The sequence below is a fragment of the Pantherophis guttatus genome, chromosome 2 (genome assembly GCF_059756535.1).
Source record: "Pantherophis guttatus breed Tessera chromosome 2, ASM5975653v1, whole genome shotgun sequence".
In the NCBI taxonomy this organism is placed as follows: Eukaryota; Metazoa; Chordata; class Lepidosauria; order Squamata; family Colubridae; genus Pantherophis; species Pantherophis guttatus.
The window spans coordinates 12251325-12274868 of NC_142064.1; the positions used below are offsets into that span (position 1 = coordinate 12251325).

Consider the following 23544-nt stretch of genomic DNA (forward strand, 5'->3'; position numbering starts at 1 on the left):
AGGCTTAATATTAGCATAATTTAGAAGCTAGGAGCTATTTGTTTGAACCAATCCTTCCTGTTACTCAGGTTGATCAAAGCATGTTTAGCTTTCCAAACAATTCACTCCATAGGAAAACAACTTTCTGATGGTGTTTGCAGTTAGAAGGAAAACAGAGACTCTGTTTCCCTTTCCTTCAAATAACAACTCACAAGAAATTATTTTTCTCCTATCTACAAATGTAGTGCCATTAAATAAAGTGGTTCACCAAAGTTAATAATTAACCCCAAAATACAGATCTCAGATAAAGACTTGCTGCTGAAATGAAGTCTCTCAAACCACTCGATAAAAAAAATTAAAATAATCAGAAACAGCATTGATTTATAAAATTAATGACCACTGTTATATACTATGTTTAGTGTACGGAAATTAAAAGGAGGTTAAGCTCTTCATTTAGAACAGGAGCGTCAGACTCAATTTCATTGAGGGCCGCATCAGGGTTGTGTTTGACCTTGGGGTGCCAGGGTGGGCGTGGCCAGCATGACATCACTTGTGTTGGGGGACGATTGTGTTGGCCTGAGCGCTCTGCCAGCGAAAACGGGCTCCCAAGCTCCGTTTTCAGCTGCAACGGCCTCCTGCAACCTCTGCCAGTGAAAACGGAGTCGGGGGGGGGGGCACGTGTGGCCCTCCCAAGCTCTGTTTTTGGCTGGGATGGCCTCCTGCAACCTTCTGCCAGTGAAAACGGAGCTCAAGGGGAGCCATGTGCAGCCCTCACGAGCTCCATTTTTGCTGGCAGAGGCACCGCGGGCAGGTCCTTCGCTATTTCCTGCGGGCCAGATTTAAGCACCCCGTGGGCCGGATCTAGCCCCTGGGCCTTGAGTTTGACACCCCCGATTTAGAAAGACAAAAATATAATTTAATAGGTAAACAAGGAAGGTCAATATTCTTGTATTCAAAAAGGATGATATTTGGGAAGATTATGGACCAGGGTATAACAAGACTAATCCGAAAGTACCTTGAAAACAGTGCAGTTATTACTACAAATCAGCTTGGGTTTATCCAGCAGACTAAAATTTATTCATCAGACTAACTAACTATCCAGACTAATTTTTTGTAATAACTTCCTTAACAGATTGTGGGGATGCAGTGGTCATAATTTAACTTGATTTCTTTGATGGATCTGAAAGAAACTTTCCATGTCATGCTAATTAAACTCTGATGACATGACAATTAAGTGGCTACATACTGTAGATGGATTAAATAGATGTCGGAGCCAGTTTGGTGTAGTGGTCGAAGTGCTATCCTAGAAACCAGAAGACACAGTTCTAGGATTCTCTTAGGCATGCAAACAGGCTGCGTGACTTTGAGCCACAGCCCAATGCAACTCACAGGGTTGTTATTGTGGGAAAAATAGGAGGCCGGAATATTAAATATGATTATTGCCTTGAGTTATGTATATTAAAAAAATTGGATATAATAATAATGGGGCAGCACCAGGCAATTACAGGCCAATCGCTTGCTTACCAACAACTTTCAAATTGCTAACTGAGGTAGTTCAGGCAGTCCTTGATTTACAACAGTTCATTTGGTGACTGTTTGAAGTTACAACGGCGCTGGAAAAAAGTGACTTATGAGCGTTTTTCACACTTACAACCGTTGCGACATCCCTATGGTCACATGATCAGAATTTGCATGCTTAGCAACTGACTCATATTTATGACGGTTTCACTGTCCCTGGGTCATGTGATCACCTTTTGTCGCCTTTTGACCAGCAAAGTCAAGGGGGAAACCAAGTTAACGTAACAACCGTGTTGCTAACTTATCAACTGCAGTGATTCACTTAACCACTGTGGCAAGAAAGGTCGTAAAATGAGGCAAAACTCACTTTACAAATGTCTCACTTTGCAACAGAAATTTTGAGCTCCATGATGGTCATACGTCGAGGACTACCTCTAGCTGAATGAAGTCCAACAGTATCTAGTTAAAAACGAGCTCTTTCCGCCTGAACAGAAAAGAAACTGCCCAAACTACAGAGGAACAAATGATCAGCACCTAATTGTTAAGATTTCTTTTGTCGCCATGTAAATGTATATATCCGGACTAGACTGTGTTGTTTCTCTGTGTCATATAATGTGTGTGGGTATATGCATAATTTTGTGTTTATTTATTTATTTTCTCGTGTTTATGTAGTGTATATTGGAGGTGGTGACCTTTTGAGAGCTGTATGCAACGGAATTTCATTTTAATGTGTGCCGATTAGTGTACATTCAAGGTGACAATAAAAAGTATTGTATTGTATTGTATTGTATTGTATTGTATTGTATTGCATTGCATTGCATTGCATTGCATTGCATTGCATTGCATTGCATTGCATTGCATTGCATTGCATTGCATTGCATTCTATTCTATTCTATTCTATTCTATTCTATTCTATTCTATTCTATTCTATTCTATTCTATTCTATTCTATTCTATTCTATTCTATTCTATAGATGAATTTAGAAAACTGCAACAGAAGGAAGACCAACTTGAGAGTATCTTGGATTGATTACCCGAAGGCATTCAACTCCCTGCCACATGACTAGTTAATCAGATGCCTAGAAATAATAGGAGTCAGTAGCGACACCAGAAGGTCTGTATAAAGATCAAACATCTGGGCAAATCCAGTCATTAGGGACTGGACTCAAACAGAACTAAAACCCTGGATAGGAAAACAGGACACAAAGCAATGAACTTGCATTACAGCAGGCAGATTCCAACTAAATATTTCAAATAGTTTCTAGCTGTAAAAGCCGTTAGGCCGAGAAACCAACTAACCATAGAGGTGATGGGCTTCCTGTCAGGTGATGTCTGAGGCTAGAAGTCACCTGTCTGGGATGCTTTAATTTGGATTCCAGCACTATGAAGTTGAAGTTAATGGTCTAAATTGTCAATTCTACCTTCTATGTTTTTCAGCCATGTGAAACAATGGACTTTGGCTTGGAAGGAAACTGAACCTACAATCGGGAGGGCTGAGACAGTTTTATGCATAAACGATTTCACTGACTAATGGAGTGAATGCGAATAAAAAATTACCGTACTTTCTGGAGTATAAGACACACTTTCTCCCCCCCACTCCCCAAAATCGGGTGGAAATGTTGGTACGTCTTATACACCGAATACAGTCAGGTTTGGCCTCCTGAAACCCCGCCTCACATGTCCCGTTTTCGCCAAAAACAGGCTGGTTTTTTGCAGAAACGGGATGCACAGAGGGTTTGGGAGGCCTGCAGAGTGCTCCTGGGGGCTGGGGAGGGCAAAAACCAGATGCGCAGAGGCCAAAAACTATTTCTTTTCTTGTTTTCCTCTTCAAAATCTTGGTGCGTCTTATACTCCGGTGCGTCTTATAGTCCGAAAAATACTGTAGATTCTTGCACAAGAATACTCCAGTGATATCTTGATGGCTCAGAGAGTTTTCACAACAGGCTCTCTCCAGTCATCTGAGGAACCAAAAATTATTGGGAGGGGAGGATATTTTAATGGAACAAGCCTGGATATGAGATACAGGTAGTCTTCGACTTACAAGGGTTCATTTAGTGACCGTGCGAAGTTACAATGGCACTGAAAAATGTGATTTATGACTGTTTTTCACACTTCTGACTGTTGCAGCATCCCTGTGGTCATGTGATCAAAATTCAGACTTTTGGCAACTGACTCATACTTGTGATTGTTGTAGTGTTCCGGGGTCGTGGGATCTCTTTTTGCGACCTGCTGACAAGCAAAGTCAATGGGGAAGCCAGGTTCATTTAACAACTGTGTTACTAACTGAACAACTGCAGTGATTCACTTAATAACCGTGACAAGAAAGGTCGTAAAATGGGAGGCAAAACTCACTTAACAAATGTTTCACTTAGCAACAGAAATTTGGGGCTCAACTGTGGTCGTAAGCCGAGGACTATCTAACCTGAAGACTCTGTGGGAGCCAAATGTGTCACGTTAATCCTTTAAGTTCCTTTCTTTTTATCAAAACATGGACAATTATTCTTTGTAGCCCTCGCACTTCCAATTTCCTAGCTATGTCTTGGAGATTAAGTGTACAACATGGCCAAAACAAACTAAGATACCTGCAATCAATTCTGAATATTTGCTGTTTAAGTGAGCTCTGGATGATGTTAAGACAGTAAAAAGAACATTTCAGAAGAAGTTGGCCAGAAAGCGCAAGAGAGCCTTTGTTTCATGCTACCAAAGCTGTGAAAGTTTTTTCCCCCATCTTTATTATCGTTGACAAAAAGTATGGAGCCCAAGGGAACCCCCCTAATTAGATTGACACCGTATTCCATTTATGTGGAAATTCATCTCATTTCCATACAAGAAACGTGATATGTTCTCTGAAAGCTGAAATGAAATCAGCAAAACATGACTTTAAAATGAAAACAGTCACTCTTTCGCAAATTAAATCAATCCATCAACAAGTTCATCATATTTTGTTGTTGTTGGTTGAAAAAGAACGTATATTCTGAATTCAATGGGAACCCAAGAAGGATTTAAGGGTCAGCATTTTTATATAATGACAAAACAAAAATGGGTTCCAAATGTTGGATAAACATATTTATATCTTACAACTGCAGCAAGCATTTTTTAAAAGCTATAGCTTTGGAAAAACGAAGACTTTTATATACTTGGCAGGGGACACCCCAATTTTACAACTTCATGTCTGCATTTCACAACTTCAGTTTATTATGCAAAACCGGACTCAACAGCAAAATCCTAATATCCAGCTGCTATACACTACGGTAGTGGTCTCCAAACTTTGCAGCTTAGTGGCCCAGCTGTGGCCTATTCGCAACAGGGCCGCACGAGCTGTGCATGCCTGCTTGTCTGTTCTGGCCCGCCACTCGCGTGGCCTGGTTGCAAATAGACTGCTGCCTGGTAGCAGGCTGCAGGCTGGGGATTGGGGACCCCTGCACATATACTGCACTAGAGTATATGAAGACTGATCCCAGAATCTGATGGGGAAAAGAAAAGATTCATGTTCCACTTTTTAAGTCAACATCTCCTTTGCAGGTGTGATGGCAGAAGCAGAAGGAAATGGAATTATGCTAATTTGAAACGGTGCTAAAAATCAAGAAGCCCGGGTTGCATTTGGAATGGCGGGAAATCAAGCACAACAGATTACAGGTAAGTCCTCGACTCACAATAATTGAGCCTGCAATTTTGGTGGTAAGTCGCAACGGTTGTAAAATGGGTCATCACGTGACCATGCCTGATTTTACATATATTTTTTTCCAGTGGTTGTTAAGCAAACCCATTGTTCTATATGGGTGATTTTTGCTGGAAACCGGAAGTAAATACATATTATTGTGTAAAAAAAAAAATGTTCTAAATTGTGGTTACTTGACCGCTGGATACTGCAAATGGCTGTATATGCAGGTCAATTGCCAAGTGCCCAAAATGCAGTCACCTGTGAACGTGCCTCCCTCCACTGTCAACTTAAAATCTGGGTCGTAAATCCCTTTTCCCCTCAGTTATAACCTTGAACAGACGTTATGTAACTGGTCATAAGGCAGGGTCTGCCACAAGAAAGAGGGAATCATGCTACTCTCCAAAGCACCCGAGGGCAGGACAAGAAGCAATGGGTGGAAACTAATCGAGGAGAGAAGCAACTTAGAACTGAGGAGAAATTTCCTGACAGTGAGAACAATTAATCAGTGGAACAACTTGCCTCCAGAAGTTGTGAATTCTCCAGCACTGGAAGTTTTTAAGCAGAGATCAGATAACCATTTGTCTGAAAAGGTATAGGGCAGTGGTGGGTTGCTCCCTGTTCGCACGAATTGGTAGTAAAAATTTGTAGTAGTTCGGAGAACCAGTAATAACATTGGCTGGCCACACTCCCGAACCGGTCCCCGGCCCGGTCGCCACTTGCTTACCCCGCCCACCTCATCAGAGACTTTTTTTTTTTAACTTTTAAAAGCATTTTTTCTACAACCTCTTCGGCTGAAAAAATGCTTTTAAAAGTAAAAAAAAAAAAGCCTCTGATGATCACGCGGCTCGGCTGGGATCGTCAGAGGTTTCTGAAAGTATTTTTTTCTGCAACCTCTTCAGCCGAAGAGGTTGTAGGGAAAAAAATGCCTTTAATAGCCTCTGGTGATCCCAGCTGAGTTGCCTGATCATCAGAGATTCCTAAAAGCATTTTTTTCTGCAACCTCTTAAGGTTTTAAAAGTAAAAAAAAAAAAAAAATTGGCCATGCCCACCTAGTCACATTACCCCCCCACCAAGCCACGCCCACAAAATAAGCCACGCCCACAGAACCGGTAGTAAAAACAATTAGAACCCACCCCTGGTATAGGGTTTCCTGCCTGAGCAAGGGGTTGGACTAGAAGACCTCCAAGGTCCCTTCCAACTCTGTTATTCTGTTCTGTTCAAGGACTATCTGTATACAGATTTATACCTGGGAAAGTGAATATTGTTTGAAGCCAGGAACACATTAAAAGGGATGATTGAAGAATGCAGCAGGATTCTTCCTTCGTTGTTTAACATGCTAAAAGTTCAACAATTATCTTGAAGATTGAAGAGTTCAACATAAAAGGTTTCATCTCTTATTTCAGTATTGCTAATTTTCTGTCTAACCTTCTTAAACCACTGTGGGAAGACATGCTCCAAGAACACTGTACTGCAGAGTGGTTAACATGAATGCTAATTCACTTGAAATGTAAATAGGGAACTGAGATAAATTTAAAACATTACACTGTTTAGTATGCGTCTTTTCATTCCCCCCCCCCGTCCTTTTCTCAGAAAGATATTTGCTTTGCTTTTAAAAACTCTATTAACCCTATTATTTAGGGATTACATTATGCTGTTGTGTGTTTGTTGCCTGAAAAATGGCCAGAATCAGTAAATGTTTTGCTTGCATTCAAAACATAATAATCAGCAGATGCTTTGTCCAGATATAACTCAAATAAGAACCACAGACACAAAATTCACATCTTTAAAGTTTCCTCCAGAACAGAAGTCGCTCTTTTTGATTGACCCACAAAGAATAACACTTCCCAAATTGCAGAATTGTCCGTAATGACATTGCAAGGACAGCAAACTGCTACCTGTTCCCCTGCCCACCATCTTGTTCCTGTGCCTGATGTACGGAGAAGTGGCAGGAGAAGAGGAAGAAAGATAAGGAAAAAGTTGAATCTACCAAGATTGAGGAAGTTCTTGATGGAGTCAACGGGTTTATGTTTGAAAAAAAACCCAAAACACAGTATTTCTCCCTAGATCGCATTTAAACAGAATGATCTACCATTCTTCCAAAATCTTATGATATCTTTTTGACTCCTTAGATCAGGGGTGTCAAACTCGATTTCATTGAGGGCCGCATCGGGGTTGTGTTTGACCACAGGGGACCGGGGTGGGCATGGCTAGCTCAACATCATCCGTGTTGGGGGTGCCTGTGGTGGCCCGAGCACGTTGCCAGCAAAAATGGGCTCCTGAGATCCATTTTTGCCTGCGACAGCCTCCTGCAACCTCTTGTTGTGGCCCGCCAGTGGCCTGTGTGGATCGTGGCTGATCCCGACGACGAGGAGGCTGGTGTGGTGTCGTGCCAGCTGCCTGCACAGCCGGCGCTCATGTCGGACAGCGAGGAGGCTGAAGCGGATGTGGTGCCAGAGGCAAAGACTCAGCCAGGGCCTCCAGAACCTCCAGAGGCTCCTTCAAGTGGAGAGAGTGAAGTGGAGGAACCTCTTCTCAATGCTCGAGCACGCAGGGCTGCCAAAAGGCAGGAGTGGCTACTCAGGAGGAGGAGGTCTCCTCAAGAGTAAGGCTTCAGGATAATTGGCCACTCCCTTAGCCTATTTAAGTCACATGCCGTTAGTAAGTTTCTTGCTGGAAACAACTTGTAATTATCATCAGAATATTTTTGAAAAAGTCTTATCGTATCTTGTTTTCTGGGCTGGTTGCCAACCTTTGCCGGACTTTGGTTTATTCTTGCTACTTAATAAATTTGATAAGGACCGTTGGTGTGTGTCAATATCCTCGGGAATCCGGAGCTGGGGCAGAACACCTCTGCCAGCGAAATCGGAGCTTGGGAGGGCTGCCTGCAGCCCTCGTGATCTCCGATTTCGCTGACAGAGGCACTGCGGGCCGGTCCTTCGCTGTTTCCAGGGCGGCTCTCCGGGCCAGATCTAATCACCCCGCGGGCCAGATCCTGCCCCTTTGCCTTGAGTTTGACACCCCTGCCTTAGATGCTCTTTCTATACAGATATTCAAAAAAGCATATCCTCCCAATAATCAATTGATAGGTATCTTGGCCTTTCTGACACTGCTTATCTCCAGTAACTGCTCAAGGATGAACAGACTGTGATTACAGCGCAGGAGGCTAGATTCTGCACAGCAGCACTGAGGATTCATCAGAAACACGTGATTAATCCACCATAGCTATTTTACGCAACTAATGTAATGAACCCTTTTGCATAACTACTCTTTTGCATTTTAATATTTAATGACTATGGGCCTCACAGTTTAAGGATTGATATTATAATATAGTTAGGCCATGTGTAACCGACACGATCGGATGCCAATTTGTGATTTTAATATAGATTGTATCTGCTTTTTATTATTTTATTCTAGAATTTTTAACTGGCTGTTCCTTGAGTGTTTTTATTAGTTCTGATCTTTGGCTGTGATTAATAAACTTGATTTGATTTGATATGACATTTTTTTCAGAGCTCTGGAGTTATTAGGCCAGGAGCCACAAACTCTCCTTTAAAAGTTACCTGAAAGCTTAATGGGGAAGGGTGTCTATTAGGGGTGGACCTCCAGATGTTTAATCCTATCTTCCTTATCCAGCATAATCAATTATGAGAAATCACGGCATTACCACATCCTGCCTGAATATCTACTTTCTAATGTTGTTTTTAGAATTTTTTCTCAAACGAAATTCATTTTCTGATATTCTACTTTATTTCAAGAATCAAAAAAAAAGTAGCTAATCCAACTGAAGCAGATTAGAAACACCTATGGCTGGGATCCCTCCATTTTATAATATCCTATCAATATAATATATTCTGAGATATATGATTTAGCTAAATTGTAAAGATAAGATTTATAGATTTATACAACACATTTAAGAGTAGTATTCCAGATACACTTTCAAAAAACACAAAGCGTCATTGCACAAGCAGCAAAAGAAACCATGGCTGTATGGCTGTCTTGGAAGACAGAAAATAAACATCTTAAAACTATTTTAATTAGAAGGAGCTTCCATAGACTAGAACCTACAGTACGTACTTGCACAGAAGTTTATAACAGAATAAACCTGCAAGCTTTATAATTACAGGGTTCTTGGAAAAACAGCAGTTCAGTATGACTTTCCTCTGGAATTTAAATGTATAGTTTAGTCGAGAACCTAGTGCCATCCAGATATATTTGGATTGGAATTCCCAGAATTCCCACCTAGCGTGATCAAAAGCAAGGAATTCAGGGATTTGTAGTTCTAACATATTTGATATGGTTCCCATCCTCCGGAAAGTTACCCATCCACAGGTGATATCCACTCCCACCTTTTGGGCCTTCTGAAAGAGCAGGAAGACCTGGCTCTGCCAACTGGCCTAGGACCCCAATGGGGGTGGGCCATTCTGGAGGTGATTAATATAGATATTATCTCCTTCCCGTGAGCATCTTGCTCCCTTCTTTTCCATCCTGTCAAATTTAAAACAATTTTAGCATTAATATTTTTTTTTTTAATGTTTTGTCTTGTTTTTTTTTTTTTTATGATTATAAGTCACCTAAAGCCGCCTCTGGGTGAGATGGGCGGCATGTAAGTTTAATACACCTAGTCCTCAACTTACGATCTCAATTGAGCGCAACGTTTTTGTTGCCGAGTGAGACATTTGTTAAGTGAGTTTTGCCCGGTTTTACGACTTTTCTTGCCACAATTGTTTAGTGAATCACTACCGTTGTTAAATTGGTAACATGGTTATTAAGTGAATCTGGTTCCCCCATTGACTTTGCTTGTCAGAAGGCCACATCAGGGGGAACAGAGGACTCCAGGACATTGCAGCTGTCATAATAAATGTTGCCAAGCATCTGAGTTTTGATCACGTGACCATGGGGATGCGCAGAAGGTCGTTAAGTGTGAGAAATGTTCATAAGTCACTTTTTTCAGTGCCGTTGTAACTTCCCATGGTCACTAAATCAGGGGTGAAATCCAGCAGGTTCTGACAGGTTCTGGAGAACTGGTAGCGGAAATTTTGAGCAGTTCGGAGAACCGGTAACGGAAATTTTGAGTAGTTCAGAGAACCGGCAAATACCACCTCTGGCTGGCCCCAGAGTGGGGTGGGAATGGAGATTTTGCAATATCCTTCCCCCAGGAGTGGGGAGGGAATGGGGAATTTTCAGTATCCTTCCCCTGGAGTTGGATGGGAATGGAGATTTTGCAGTATCCTTCCCCTGCCACGCCCACCAAGCCACGCCCACAGAACCGGTAGTAAAAAAAAATTGGATTTCACCACTGCACTAAATGAATTGTTTTAAGTTGAGGACTACCTGTATATGTAATAAATATTTGGAGGACAACCAGCTTGGGAAAGATAACTAGAGTCACTAAGATTCGGATGGCTTGTACATTTAGTACATTATTATGATGATGATCATACATGTCCTCACTTACAGATATGGATGGACAGTAACAATGGCCTTCCATTGTTATAAAAAAATGAGGAGCATCACATACGGTAAATGTTGTGTTCCTTCTTTCTCAAGCCCCTGTGCCTGTACAATGGAACCGAAGGAACAGCTGGCGCACAGCAAGCCATGTCCTTTCGCATAACAGATTATATTGATAATATCTTTAAGCCAGGACAAAATGGCCTTGTAGTGCACACACAAACACTGCATGGCCTCTTAATTATAAGAACTGGCCTTCCCACGGCAGCCCTGGCAAAATCCTGACCTAAAGCACTGGAAAAATCAGCCCAAACAGGTCTATCAGGAAACAGAAGCTGAGCGGAATTAGTCTTCTTGCAACCGTCTACAGAGATTCTCAACCATCCAGGTTATGATTGTCCCAGAAATACTGTTCAAAAGGCAATTGGACTTTGTTTTTGTTTTTTTTCCTTTAAAGACATTACGCTCCTCATCCAAGAAGTTCTTCTTCAGTCCTGAAGAAGTTGGACTTGTTTTTTTCTTCCTTCTTGAAGACAGTTCTGAAGAAGCTTCTTGGATGAGAAACAAAACATCTTCACGAAAAAAATAAATAAATCCAGGTGCTTTTTGAAAAAGCACCTTTGAGACATCCTGCTGTAATCGGTCACGTCTTTGCTTCTTTCTCCTTCTGTTATTTACCCAATGCCTCCAGCACAGGGAGAGTTTTTAATCTGGTGCCCAAAAGGGAATGCTAGCCCAGACTTATTACACCTTACCTAATCAAAAGGCTTAGAATTGGGAACGCTGGAAGCAGAGAGGTGGCTGAACCATCACACTGTAGGCACATTTGGATAATTAAAAAAAAACAAAACCCTTTTAGCAGAAATGAAGCCACGAATATACAGTATTTTTTTTTTTTAAATGTAATCTCATACCTTGCCTCTGCCACAATTTGGTCTGAAATAGAAATTTTGACAGAATGAGCCTGCTGCGTATTAGGAAGCTGCATTATTAAAGTAATTTGATGGGATTGCTCTATTTCTGGTAATGCCTGCAGGATGCTATGAAAGCAAATTTCACTATTAGTCCCAGGCAAATATTTCAGTAGTCTAAAGGCAGCCCACCCCACTTCTCCCCCTCGGAGAAAAGTTACCGTAATTCAAAATCTGTTTTTATAAATGTGTGCAATAAAGGGGTTTGGGGTGCATAAGAGTGGCTGCAAATATTTCGTTTGGATCCAATTTTTTCATAATTAGGAAGAACCCAACACAACAGAGGCCATGCTTTCTATCTGTATTAATAATATATCCCAGATAAAATCTTGGACAGAACACATTTTAACATTCCAGGGTTAGCGTAATTAAATCATACCCACCAAAAAGCATTTTAATTAATGCCCTGGTCCATAGCAATAATTAAAATAGTCCTAAATTGAAATTGAATTAGGTCTGCTTTAAAGGTAAAGGTAAAGGTTCCACTCGCACATATGTGTTAGTCATTTCTGACTCTAGGGGGCGGTGCTCATCTCGGTTTCAAAGCCGAAGAGCCAGCGCTGTCCGAAGACGTCTCCGTGGTCATGTGGCTGGCATGACTAAACACTGAAGGCACACGGAATGTTGTTACCTTCCCACCAAAGGTGGTCCCTATTTTTCTACTTGCATTTTTATGTGCTTTCAAACTGCTAGGTTGGCAAAAGCTGGGACAAGTAATGGGAGCTCACCCCGTAACGCGGCACTAGGGATTTGAACCTCTGAACTGCTGACTTTTCGATCGACAAGCTCAGCGTCTTAGCCACTGAGCCACCGCGTCCAGATCTGCTTTAAACCTGTCTAAATCTGGATCCAATGCACTGTAATAAATGTGGCATACAATGATGAGGGAGACATTCAAATTGATTGGTGCTCAATTTATGTGCTTCTGTTTTAACACCTGCATAAAAACCCAGTGATGTCAAACCTTTAAGGCTCGGTGTGTCAAAAATTTGAAAAATGCCTGAGTTGATTTTCCTGGTGTGTCACCCCAAGAAAACAATTGTCCATCTCTTATCCTATTTCCTATCTAGGCCACCCTAGCAAAGCAAAGCCTGGGTCTGCCCTGTATTTGTGCAATATTTGGAGGGTTTGTAAAAACTGCCCTGCCCTCTGGCATGACTTCTGGAAGGTCCAGAGCAGTGGTGAAATCCAATTTTTTTTATTACCGGTTCTGTGGGCGTGGCTTGGTGGGCATGATGTGGCTTGGGGGCATGATGTGGCTTGGTGAGCGTGGCTTGGTGGGCATGGCAGGGGATGCAAAATCTCCATTCCCATCCCACTCCAGGGGAAGGATATTGCAAAATCCCCATTCCCACCCCACTCTGGGGCCAGCCAGAGGTGGTATTTGCCGGTTCTCCAAACTGCTCAAAATTTCCGCTACTGGTTCTCCTGAACCTGTCAGAACCTGCTGGATTTCACCCCTGATCCAGAGGCAGCGCAAAGAGCATGGCTGGCTGGGGAATTCTGGGAATCGAAGTCCACACATCTTAACGTTGCCAAGGTTGAAAAATACTACTCTAGTGACTCCACTTTGTCCTTGAAGGTGAGAAATTCAAATAAGTTTGAAGCAGATAGGAAAGGGAAATGATACTCTCAAGGAGAACTGGGTTTCCCACCCCCTCTCCTGATAATGACTCAAAACCTTTTTTTAATAGCCCAAACAGCATGATTGATGGATGTGGAGGAAGTTACGGATTTCTCAGTTCTGTCCCGTTTGCCAAGAGGCTCCTTCCATTAGTGTTCCGTCACAGGAAATGTGGGTTTGGAAATATGAGCTGCCAAAATACTTTTGTACTTCTACCCAGAGTTGTCTAAAACGGCAGTAATGCATACCATTTTTATTATTTTGCTACCGATACACTCAGGCGCTTGAAACGCAGAAGCTGACTTCTCATGCAATGTTCTGCTCTATTTCCTTGATGTTGCTAGAAATGCAAATATTTCCGATTCTTCTGAAGGCTGTCTGGAGGATGAATCATTGCAATGGGGCTAATTTTTCTTTTTTAGTTCAAAATGTTCGTCGACATTTTGCAACGCGCTTTGGGGAGGAAACCCAAGGAGGTTGGTGATGGTGGCAGGAATGGGTATACCCCAACGGCTCTCTGCTGAACTGCCTTGCTTTGACTGAGGAAGCTGCCTGGATGGGCACCGAAATGTCCCTCAAACTAATAACAAAAATTAGTCCAGTTGCAATGATTCAAACTTCAGACAGCCTTCAGACAATTCTACCTGGATGCTTGAGAATCTTCGTCGACATTTCTGATTCTTCCTCTTAGCAGCTAAAACAGACTAAAAACTTGCCTCCCACCCCCCCAAAATGGGCTTGATTCCTAATGATGACATGGATATGTTCACCTATGTCATTTAGAATAACAGAGTCAGAAGGGACCTTGGAGGTCTTCTAGTCCAACCCCCTGCTTAGGCAGGAAACCCTACACCACTTCAGAAAAATGGTTATCCAACATCTTCTTAAAAACTTCCAGTGTTGGAGCATTCACAACTTTTGGAGGCAAGTCGTTCCACTGATTAATTGTTCTAACTGTCAGGAAATTTCTTAGTTCTAGGTTGCTTCTCTCCTTGATTAGTTTCCCTCCATTGCTTGTCCTGCCCTCAGGTGCTTTGGAGAATAGCTTGACTCCCTCTTCTTTGTGGCAGCCCCTGAGGTATTGAAACACTGCTATCATGTCTCCCTTAGACCTTCTTTTCATTAAACTAGACATACCTGCAACCGTTCTAAACACCTAGTTTTCTTTGGCTAGAATGTAGAAGTGATTTGCCATTGCTTGTTTCCAAAATGCAATTTTGACTTCCTGGTCCAGCCCATCACCCTAATTCTTCAGCCTTTTGAGATCATCCAAGGTTGACCAAATACAACTTCACACATTTGCAGTAGGCTACGTTAACCAGATTCTCAAATCTGGCATTTCCACGGTCTTCTCCTTCCGTGCCAGCAGGGAATTCTGGGAGCCAAAATCCAGCACATTTGGATTGTACCAATTATAGAAAGGTAATACGGAGTTATATAAGAAAATAATTTTCATTCCTGTTTCAGGAGGGTTTCCTAACCCACCCTGAATTTAGATAAATTCAACCAAAGATTTCATTCCTGCAGATGTTTGTTATTCCTGGTTTTAATCTGAACAGTTTGATAACCTCTCCTGCCGCTACATTTTCTTCTTCTGTAAAGACTTTTTAAAAAATCTTTCTTTATAGAGAACTATTGTTTGTTCTTGAGCAAAGGAAACTATTTTAAATTGCATGCCATGTTTTCTTTTTCTTCTTCCCTTGACAATCAAGCTGGTTTTATTTATGTTTACTGTGTGGTCTCTCTGCCTTACATGCTTGCATAGTCAAAATACTACTATTCCCATTATGGATGATCTCCATGTTCTGGTCAAATTTTGTCATGCAATTTTTCCCCCCTTGCTCTCCCAAAATTCTTGGCACCAATCATAAAACACTAAAGAATGTGCAAAGTGAGTGTAGCATAAATTGAAATGCGCTATTTTATTTGCTTGCTTTTGCTTTTGCTTTTTTAATTTATATGCCGCCCTTCTCCGGAGACTCAGGGCGGCTTACAATGCATTAAGCAATAGCCTTCATACTTTTGTATATTTATACAAAGTCAGCTTATTGCCCCCACAATCTGGGTCCTCATTTCACCTACCTTTGAAAGGATGGAAAGCTGAGTCAACCTTGAGCCTGGTGAGATTTGAACTTGCAGTAATTGCAAGCAGCAGATGTTAATAACAGTGCTTTAGTCCACTGTACTACAGGCTCTTATTTGGGATAAACTATACTGCACTGTCTTCTTTGTGGGGGGACATTTAGCACGTATAACCTCAAGCTTCTCCATAAATTTGAAAAGTAACTCAATAATACTGTTAATTAAAAAAAAAAAGATTTCCTTATCTTAATTTGGGGGAATAATCAATTAAATATATAGAGTCTCTCCCATTTGCAGCTATTTGGTACTCATTCAAATTGTTCCTTAGCGCACCCTGCTAAAACATACTGCTTGGGTATTGACCAAATCTGAACCACATCTTTGGATCTGACTAATAGAACAATTCCATGAGAGCAAGACAAAAAAAAAAAAAAAAAAAACACCCACTGCCGTGAGATTTGCTTAATATGTTCTCATGTTCCTTTTGACTTCATCTCTTGAAAGAAGAAACAAGTACTCTATAGCTGCAGTCTCCAATATTTTCGGCACCAGGTACTGGTTTCGTGGAAGATAAATTTTTCCACTGAATTGGGGAGGGGAAAGGAAGATCTCTAAGAGCTTCAAAAATTTTTTTAAAAAGGGGGGGTGTCCAATTGGGGTTGAAATCTAGCCATCTAGTCTCTGCCAAGTCGTATATTCAAACCACTAGTCAATCAAGTTGCAACCACACTATATTTTCAGTTGACTAAGAAAAGGAACAAAAAATACAGGCAGGTCTCCCGTTTCATTTCCCTACGCTAGTCTACTTTTGTTGTTATCCACATGCAGGGCTCCTATTAACCCTACCTCAAGCTGAATTTTACTCTTTGCTTACTTGGCATTCTTATTATCACCAAAGTTTTCAAACAACAACAACAACAAATGGCTCAGACAAATCAGGGTCCTACACAACGGCCTGTGTGTGGCTGGTGAAAGGAAGGGGGGGCCAACAGTGTGAGTTCTTCTCACACACATCCGTGTAGGGAAATGTTTAATCATAGTGAGCCATGTGGAAATAGAAGGCATTATATTGTGGGTTTCCTTTCCCCTGCAGGTGGCAATCGATAGGTGTGAAGAAATATATAACATGGCTGCTTTGGGGAAGGAAAATAAAGAAAATTGTTGTTATTATTAGCAGTGATGCTTTCGGAATAGATTGTAGGTTGCAGTTTGGTCTAGTGCAGTGATGGCTAACCTTTTTGCCATCGTGTGCCAAAATTGGGGGGAGCGCGGTGGGGTCACATGCACGCGTGCCGTCCATAATTCTATGCGCTCTGCCCCCCCTGCTCCTCCCGCTTTTGGCACACAATGGCACGGTGAGCCTGGTAGGCCCATTTTTCGCTCTGCCCAGGATCCAGAGCCTTCCTAGGAGCCTGGGGAGGGCGAAAACGGCCTTCCCCACCATCCCAGAGGCCCTCCGGATGCCAGAAACATTGTGTTTCCTGACTTCTGGTGGGCCCAGAAGGCCCGAAAATCAGCTGGCCGGCACACGCATGCGTGCCGGAGCTGAGCTCGCGTGCCCACTGATATGGCTCCATGTGCCACCTGTGGCACTCGTGCCATAGGTTCGCCATCACGGGTCTAGTGTTTAAGGCACCAGGCTACAAACTGGGAGATTGTGAGTTCTAACCCTGCTTTACCTATAAAAGCCAGCTGGGTGACTCTGGGCCAGTCCCTTTCTCTCATCCCTATCATCTCACAGGGTTGTTGTGGTAGAAAAAAAACTAGAGGAGGAAGGAGTATTAAATATGTTCACCATCTCGAGTTGTTTATAAAAATGATAATAGTGGGATATAAACAAAATAAACAAATGTTGCCTAGAAAATTTCTAGAGGAATGAAAATATGGACTTCCCAAATAATAACTAGTTCTCTAAGTGACCTGAAAATATAGACGAGAATGTTTGTAGACTGTGAGGTATTTGGCGCTCTCTGAGCTTGGTTGTTTTCTTGCAGACATTTCATTACCAAACTAGGTAACATCATCAATACACAAGTTTGGTAATGAAACATCTGCAAGAAAGTAGCCGAGCTCAGAGAGCACCAAGGATCCATCTTGAAAATATGCTGTACAATGTAATGAAATATGAAAGGTTCAATTCACTTTCCACCTATATTAGTCAGACAATAACCAGCGTCGATATGAAAATGAAGCTGATCTGGGAAAGGAGTAATGTTATATACAGGTAGTCCTCAAATTACGACCACAATCGAGCCCAACATTTATGTCACTAAGCGAGAAATTTGTTAAGTGAGTTTTGTCCCATTTTACGACCTTTCTTGCCACAGTTGTTAAGCGAATCACTGCAGTCCTTAAATTAATAACACGGCTGTTAAGTAAATCTCGTTTTCCCCATTGATTTTTCTTGCCAAAAGGTCGCAAAAGGAGATCACATGACTCCAGGACGCTGCAGCCGTCATGAATGTGACTCAGTTGTCAAACATCTGAATGCATGTAAATCACGTGACCATGGGGGTGTGAAAAATGGCTGCCAGTCACTATTTTCAGTGCCGTTTCAACTTCGAACCATCGCTAAATGAACGGTTGTAAGTCGAGGACTACCTGCACTTACAGAGGAAATCTACACTCCATTTCTGGGAAGAACGGACTCCCTCCCCAGCTCTATTTTATTCAGTGTGAAACCACAATTGGCTTGCTTTTTTTATACTGTGTGTGTATGCACGCTACATGACACAAACAGCTGGTTTGTTAGTAAAAAAAAGTTACTGGCAATCTGAAATCCGCCCAGCCTCCTCCCCCCACCCCACTCCGCCACCCCGTGTGTCCCCTTCGTTCATGCACAGGCTGGTCATACGTGGCATGCAGCATGCAGTAAGTGGAGAGCAGAGGTTAATAACCTGGAAGCATAGGATCTGAGAATGTGAGAACAAGTTAAAGACAAGAGTTCCTCTCCATTGTCACTGAGGCTCGAGAAGCAATGCTCCAGCGTAGAGCAGTGGGATTGGCGGGGGAAATACAATTTGTCCAAGACATAGACATATCTCCGCAAGTGGCGGCAGGTGTAACTGCAAGACAAGGGTAGAGGGAGGAAAAGAAAGAAAACAAGAAAAGAAACAAAGAAAGAAAGAGGAATTTTTCTTTTAACAAAGCTGCACCCAAACACGATCTAAATAAAGTTTAGCGGCAGATGTCAAAGAGCAAAGCAATACTTTAAAAAAAAAAAAAGTGGTACAGGCAGAAAGTCTGGATTAATCAACCGTTTGTCTGAAATGGCTGCCCAACAGGGGTGGGTTCTAAATTTTTTTACTACCGGTTCTGTGGGCGTGGCTTATTTTGTGGGCGTGGCTTGATGGTCATGTGACAATTCTTTAGGATTTAGCAGAGGTACTGGTCTACCAGGCTTTTAACTGGTTGCAGAGCTGTACCGGTCTACCCATTTATTTATGCAGGCACTGATCTATTCATGTATTTTTGCAGGCACTGGTCTATCCATTTATTTTTGCAGGCACTGATCTACTCATGTATTTTTGCAGGCACTGGTCTACTCATTTGTTTTCTTTTAACACTGATCAGCTGTAGGGCGGCCCTCTGAAGCCCCAGGGCAAGAGTTTAAATAGTTTTTTTCCCTCTAGCCATCAGCTGGGGCTCAGGAGGCAGCAATAGATTGGGGATGGGGCCAAATAAAAGGTAAGGGGTGGGGTGGGGCGCGGGGGATGGTTGGGGAGGCGTGGGGGGGCAGAACCATTTCAGTGATGTCATATCGTCACCGCTACTGGCTTGGGAGAACTGGGCCGAACTGGGAGGAACCCACCACTGCTGCCCAAGCAATGGGTTGGACTTACAGTGGTCACCAACCAGTGGTCCATGGACCACCGGTGGTCCGTGAGAAAATTTTGGTGGCCCACAGAAAAATTATTTGCATTTTTTATATTGCACTAAAGGCTATTTATCTTTTTAAAAAAATTCGTATTAGTGGGCTGCGGGATTTAAAATTATGAATTTAGTGGTCCCTGAGGTCTGAAAGGTTGGTTAAACCTGGACTAGAAGACCTCCAAGGTCCCTTCCAACTCCGTTATTCTGTTGTTTATTTATATGCAAGAATCCAGGATGATTTCATTAGCGGCGCAAAGGAGGCTGCTGGTTTTGGCAGGGTGTAAACACACCACGGGTTTGTAGATTATTATTTTTTTTACTTTTTCTGAGGTAACCCCCCCACCCCCCACCCCCCAAAAAATCCAATCCGTCTTTTCGTGCAACTCGAAGAGCAAGGCGCTTGTGCCAAGATGTAATATAAAATGTTATGGGAACAGTCACAGAGTTTGTGTGGTTTTCTACAAGCTGCCATCTACAACTACAGAAATGCAAAAGCCAAATTCCATCGTCCATTACGGCTTTCCCACCAGCTTAGAATCTTAGCAGTTAACAATAAGTCAGTTTGCCACAGTGGTTAGGGAATTATGGGCTGGTGAATCCTGCAGGGCATTAGATCATAGTCAGTGTGGCTTCTGAATTCTGGAGGGTTTGTCTTGTTTTACAGCAAATTCCCGTCTTTATATCTCGTAAAGAGAAGCTTTGCAATTAATGTTATTCAGACACAGGCTTTCACTTTTTCTAACTTTGTGCTTCGCTCCAATTGTGCTGGATCTCTCCTCCATCATCCTGAGCCAACGCAGATAGCATCAAATTGAAAATGTATTTATTTATATTTCATATTTCTTCACTGCCCATCTGTCTCAGAGTATTTGATTCCCCTGAACAAGTACATCAAGGTCAAAGCACACAACTGAATTTAGTAAAGATAAAGGTAAAGGTTCCCCTTGCACATATGTGCTAGTCATTCCCAACTCTGGGGGGGGGTGCTCGTCTCCGTTTCAAAGCCGAAGAGCCAGCGGTGTCCGAAGACTTCTCCGTGGTCATGTGGCCGGCATGACTAAACGCCAAAGGTGCACGGAATGCTGTTACCTTCCCACCAAAGGTGGTCCCTATTTTTCTACTTGCATTTTTTACGTGCTTTCGAACTGCTAGGTTGGCAGAAGCTGGGACAAGTCACGGGAGCTCACCCCCATTACACGGCACTAGGGATTCGAACTGCTGAACTGCCGACCTTTCGATCGACAAGCTCAACGTCTTAGCCACAGGCTCTGCGTCCCTCTGAATTTAGAGCAAACAACTGAATTTAGAGCAAGGTTATTTGGACACAGATAACTCCCATTAGGTTCAACGGGGATATCTTTTAAGCTCAAGTGGAGGTGTGTCCTCACCCCAAATTCTGGGAATATCAAGGACCACTTCAGTTCCAAGTGTATAATTACTTTTAGCTCAGCTTTTCAATTTCAGCAAAAAAGGAAGTGAGATGCCTTTTATTTCTAACAACAAAACGTTGCACAGAGAGGAAACACTTCGGTGGAAAACACAACGATGGGGAACAGGGTCAGAGACATGACGAGGATGTCCTGTTCCTTTCCTGATAGGAATAAAATCTCCAGAGAGCTTTGCCCCTCATGACACCTGATTTTTGTAAATATATTAAAATGATCCTAATTTAAAGGAATGATTATAAATTAATAATGTATTTGGAAACATTCCTCCCCTTCTTCCTGGCCCAAAACTGTTGGTAATATGGTATCTTCAGCTGCCAGAACATTTGATGGTCTCCCACAGAAAATAATCACAAGATTAATATGTACCCTTATGGCTATGTTTCCCAACCTGTGAAAATTGAAGGTGAGTGAACTTCAAGTCCCAGAATTCTCAGCAGTGGCTATGCTGGCTGTGAAATTCTGGGATTTGAAGTCTATATACAGGTAGTCCTCAATTTACAACAGTTCATTTAGTGACTGTTCAAAGTTGCAACGGCACTGAAAAAGTGACTTATGATTGTTTTTCCAAGCTTAGGACCATTGGAGCATCCCTATGGTCATGTGATCATAATTCATTCGGCTGCTTGGCAACTGACTCATATTTATGACGGTTGCAGTGTCCTAGGAGGGGTCATGTGATCACCTTTTGGGACCTTCTGACAACAAAGTCAATGGGGAAACCAGATTCACTTAACAACTGTGTTACTAACTTAACTTAACAATTGTGGCAAGAAAGATTGCAAAATGGAGCAAAACTCACTTAACAAATGTCTCGCTTAGCATCGGAAATTTTGGGCTCAACTGTAGTCGCAAGTCATGGTCTACCTGTACCCTTATGGTTGTTTTTCCCAAACTTGGCAAAATGAAGGTGAGTGGACTTCAAGTCCCAGAATTCTCAGCAGTGGCTATGCTGGCTGTGGAATTCTGGGACTTGAAGTCCATATATCTGGAAATGGCCATGGTTGGGAAACCCTGTCTTATGGGGAGTGAATTCACTAAAGACAAGCGGGAGTTTTTCCTGTGCCGATGTGTGATTTGCCCATGAAAATACACACCGGATCCAAAGCCCAAAGATATTGTGGCATATTCTGTGAAGGCATCAGCCTGAGCAACTGATCTTGCCCTTGTTCTGTTTTGGCTGCTCACAACAAACTCGGAGCCCACAGCCAATTTCCAAAGATGTCATGTTTATTTTAATGCGAGATTGATTTTATCAAGCTGTCCTGATTTCTCCCACAGGAGGGGAAGAAAGAAAGAACAGATCTGAACTCCACATTCGGTAAATGCTATATACAAACGATGCCGTTTTCCGCAGAGCTCTTTTAAAACAGCGAATGGCTTTGGTTTTTCAAGAAGCAAAAATATGTACTTAAAAATCTGCATTTTATTACCAAATCAATGAAAAGGAAGTTATTAAGGCAAAAATAATAACATTCTCTACAACTCAACCCCCTAAAGCAACCAGCATTCTTCTTTCCTCATAACTGAGGGAGGCAAAGCAACATGTGCTACCCACAGCAGATTATGGGCTGCACATTTTCCTCCTACAAACAGTCAGCTTAATTTCTAGCTATGTGGCAGTAATGCACTAAAATGTTTAATATTGCCATCTAAAAAGTCAGTATTCGGAATGTCTGGTTAACTGGAGCCTGGGAAATCAATACGCGTGGTTTGGAGTTTTCCTATTGAAAACAGTTGTTCTTACTTAAGGATGAAACTCTGCCATTTGGGGAGATAATGAAACTAATAAAATATCTCTAATGCCTTCTCAGCACGTAAGATTTTTTCCAAGGTTATGTGCTGCATAAATCTGAAGCGTTATTAAAAAATAAAATACTTCAATGTGTTTTATTAAAAGAAATATTTTTTTTTTAAAAAAAATAATCTTTACGTTCTTGTGCTACTGCTCTGTAGGATTCAGAGTGAGCCCAAGCCAAACTAATAGGAAAATAATTTCTCTGGAGAATAAGTGAATGATTTCAGAACAAACTGAAGATCCCTCTTTTCAAAAGACTGAATAATTGCAAAAAGCTATTTCTGAAAGAGGATCTATCAGTTTCTAGGTGACCAGCTCCTTGAGAACATCTGCTCACATCCTTCTAAATGTTACTGTTGTTCAATCACTAAGTTGTGTTTGACTCTTCGCAACCCCATGGACCAGGACAGTGGTGAAATCCGTTTTTCTTTTTCCACTACCAGTTCTGTGGGCATGGTGTGGCTTGGTGGGCGTGGCAGCAGAAGGATACTGCAAAATCTCCATTCCCATCCCACTCCAGGGGAAGGATACTGCAAACTCTCCATTCCCTCCCCACTCTGGGGCCAGCCAGAGGTGGTATTTGCCGGTTCTCCGAACTGTTCAAAATTTCCGCTACCGGTTCTCCAGAACCTGTCAGAACCTGCTTGATTTCACCCCTGGACCAGGGGGTCTCCAACTTTGGCAACTTTAAGACTTGTGGAGTTCAACTCCCAGAGTTCCTCAGACAGCTCCGCTCACATCCTTCTAAATGTTGCTGTTGTTCAATCACTAAGTTGTGTCTGTCTCTTCGCAACCCCATGGACCGGGGTCTCCAACCTTGGCAACTTTAAGACTTGTGGAAGTCCGCAAGTCTTAAAGTTGCCCAGGTTGGAGACCCCTGGTCCATGGGGTTTGCTGTCTGTGGAACTCTGGGAGTTGAAGTCCGCAAGTCTTAAAGTTGCCAAGGTTGGAGACCCCTGCGCCATCCTCCCGACTCCCAGAATTTGCCTGAATTCATATTCATTGTGCTGATGGCCTTATCTAACCATCTCCTCCTTTTGCCATCCCCTTCTCTTTTTCCCTTCCGTCTTTCCCAACATCAGGGTCTTTTCCAACGAATCTTCTCTTCTCATTAGGTGGCCAAAGTATTTGAGCTTCAGCTTC

General features: G+C 42.3%; 1 protein-coding gene and 1 long non-coding RNA gene across 7 annotated transcripts in view; one reads left to right on the plus strand and one right to left on the minus strand.

Annotated features, from left to right (window-relative positions):
* DYM (dymeclin) overlaps window positions 1–23544 on the minus strand; it is a 279747-nt gene that overhangs the window by 92632 nt on the left and 163571 nt on the right. For 3 of the 6 annotated variants that reach the window (XM_034401768.3, XM_034401767.3, XM_087885549.1), the window contains exon 15: window positions 18183–18350. The exons of the other annotated variants lie outside the window; for them this stretch is intronic. In XM_034401768.3, coding sequence (XP_034257659.1) covers window positions 18183–18350 — 168 coding nt within the window. The remainder of the gene's footprint in view (window positions 1–18182; window positions 18351–23544) is intronic. 6 annotated transcript variants of the gene reach the window in all.
* LOC148115031 (uncharacterized) lies at window positions 5019–6698 on the plus strand. The gene is made up of 2 exons (XR_015732049.1): window positions 5019–5132; window positions 6380–6698. It is a non-coding gene; the product is annotated as an uncharacterized LOC148115031 (long non-coding RNA).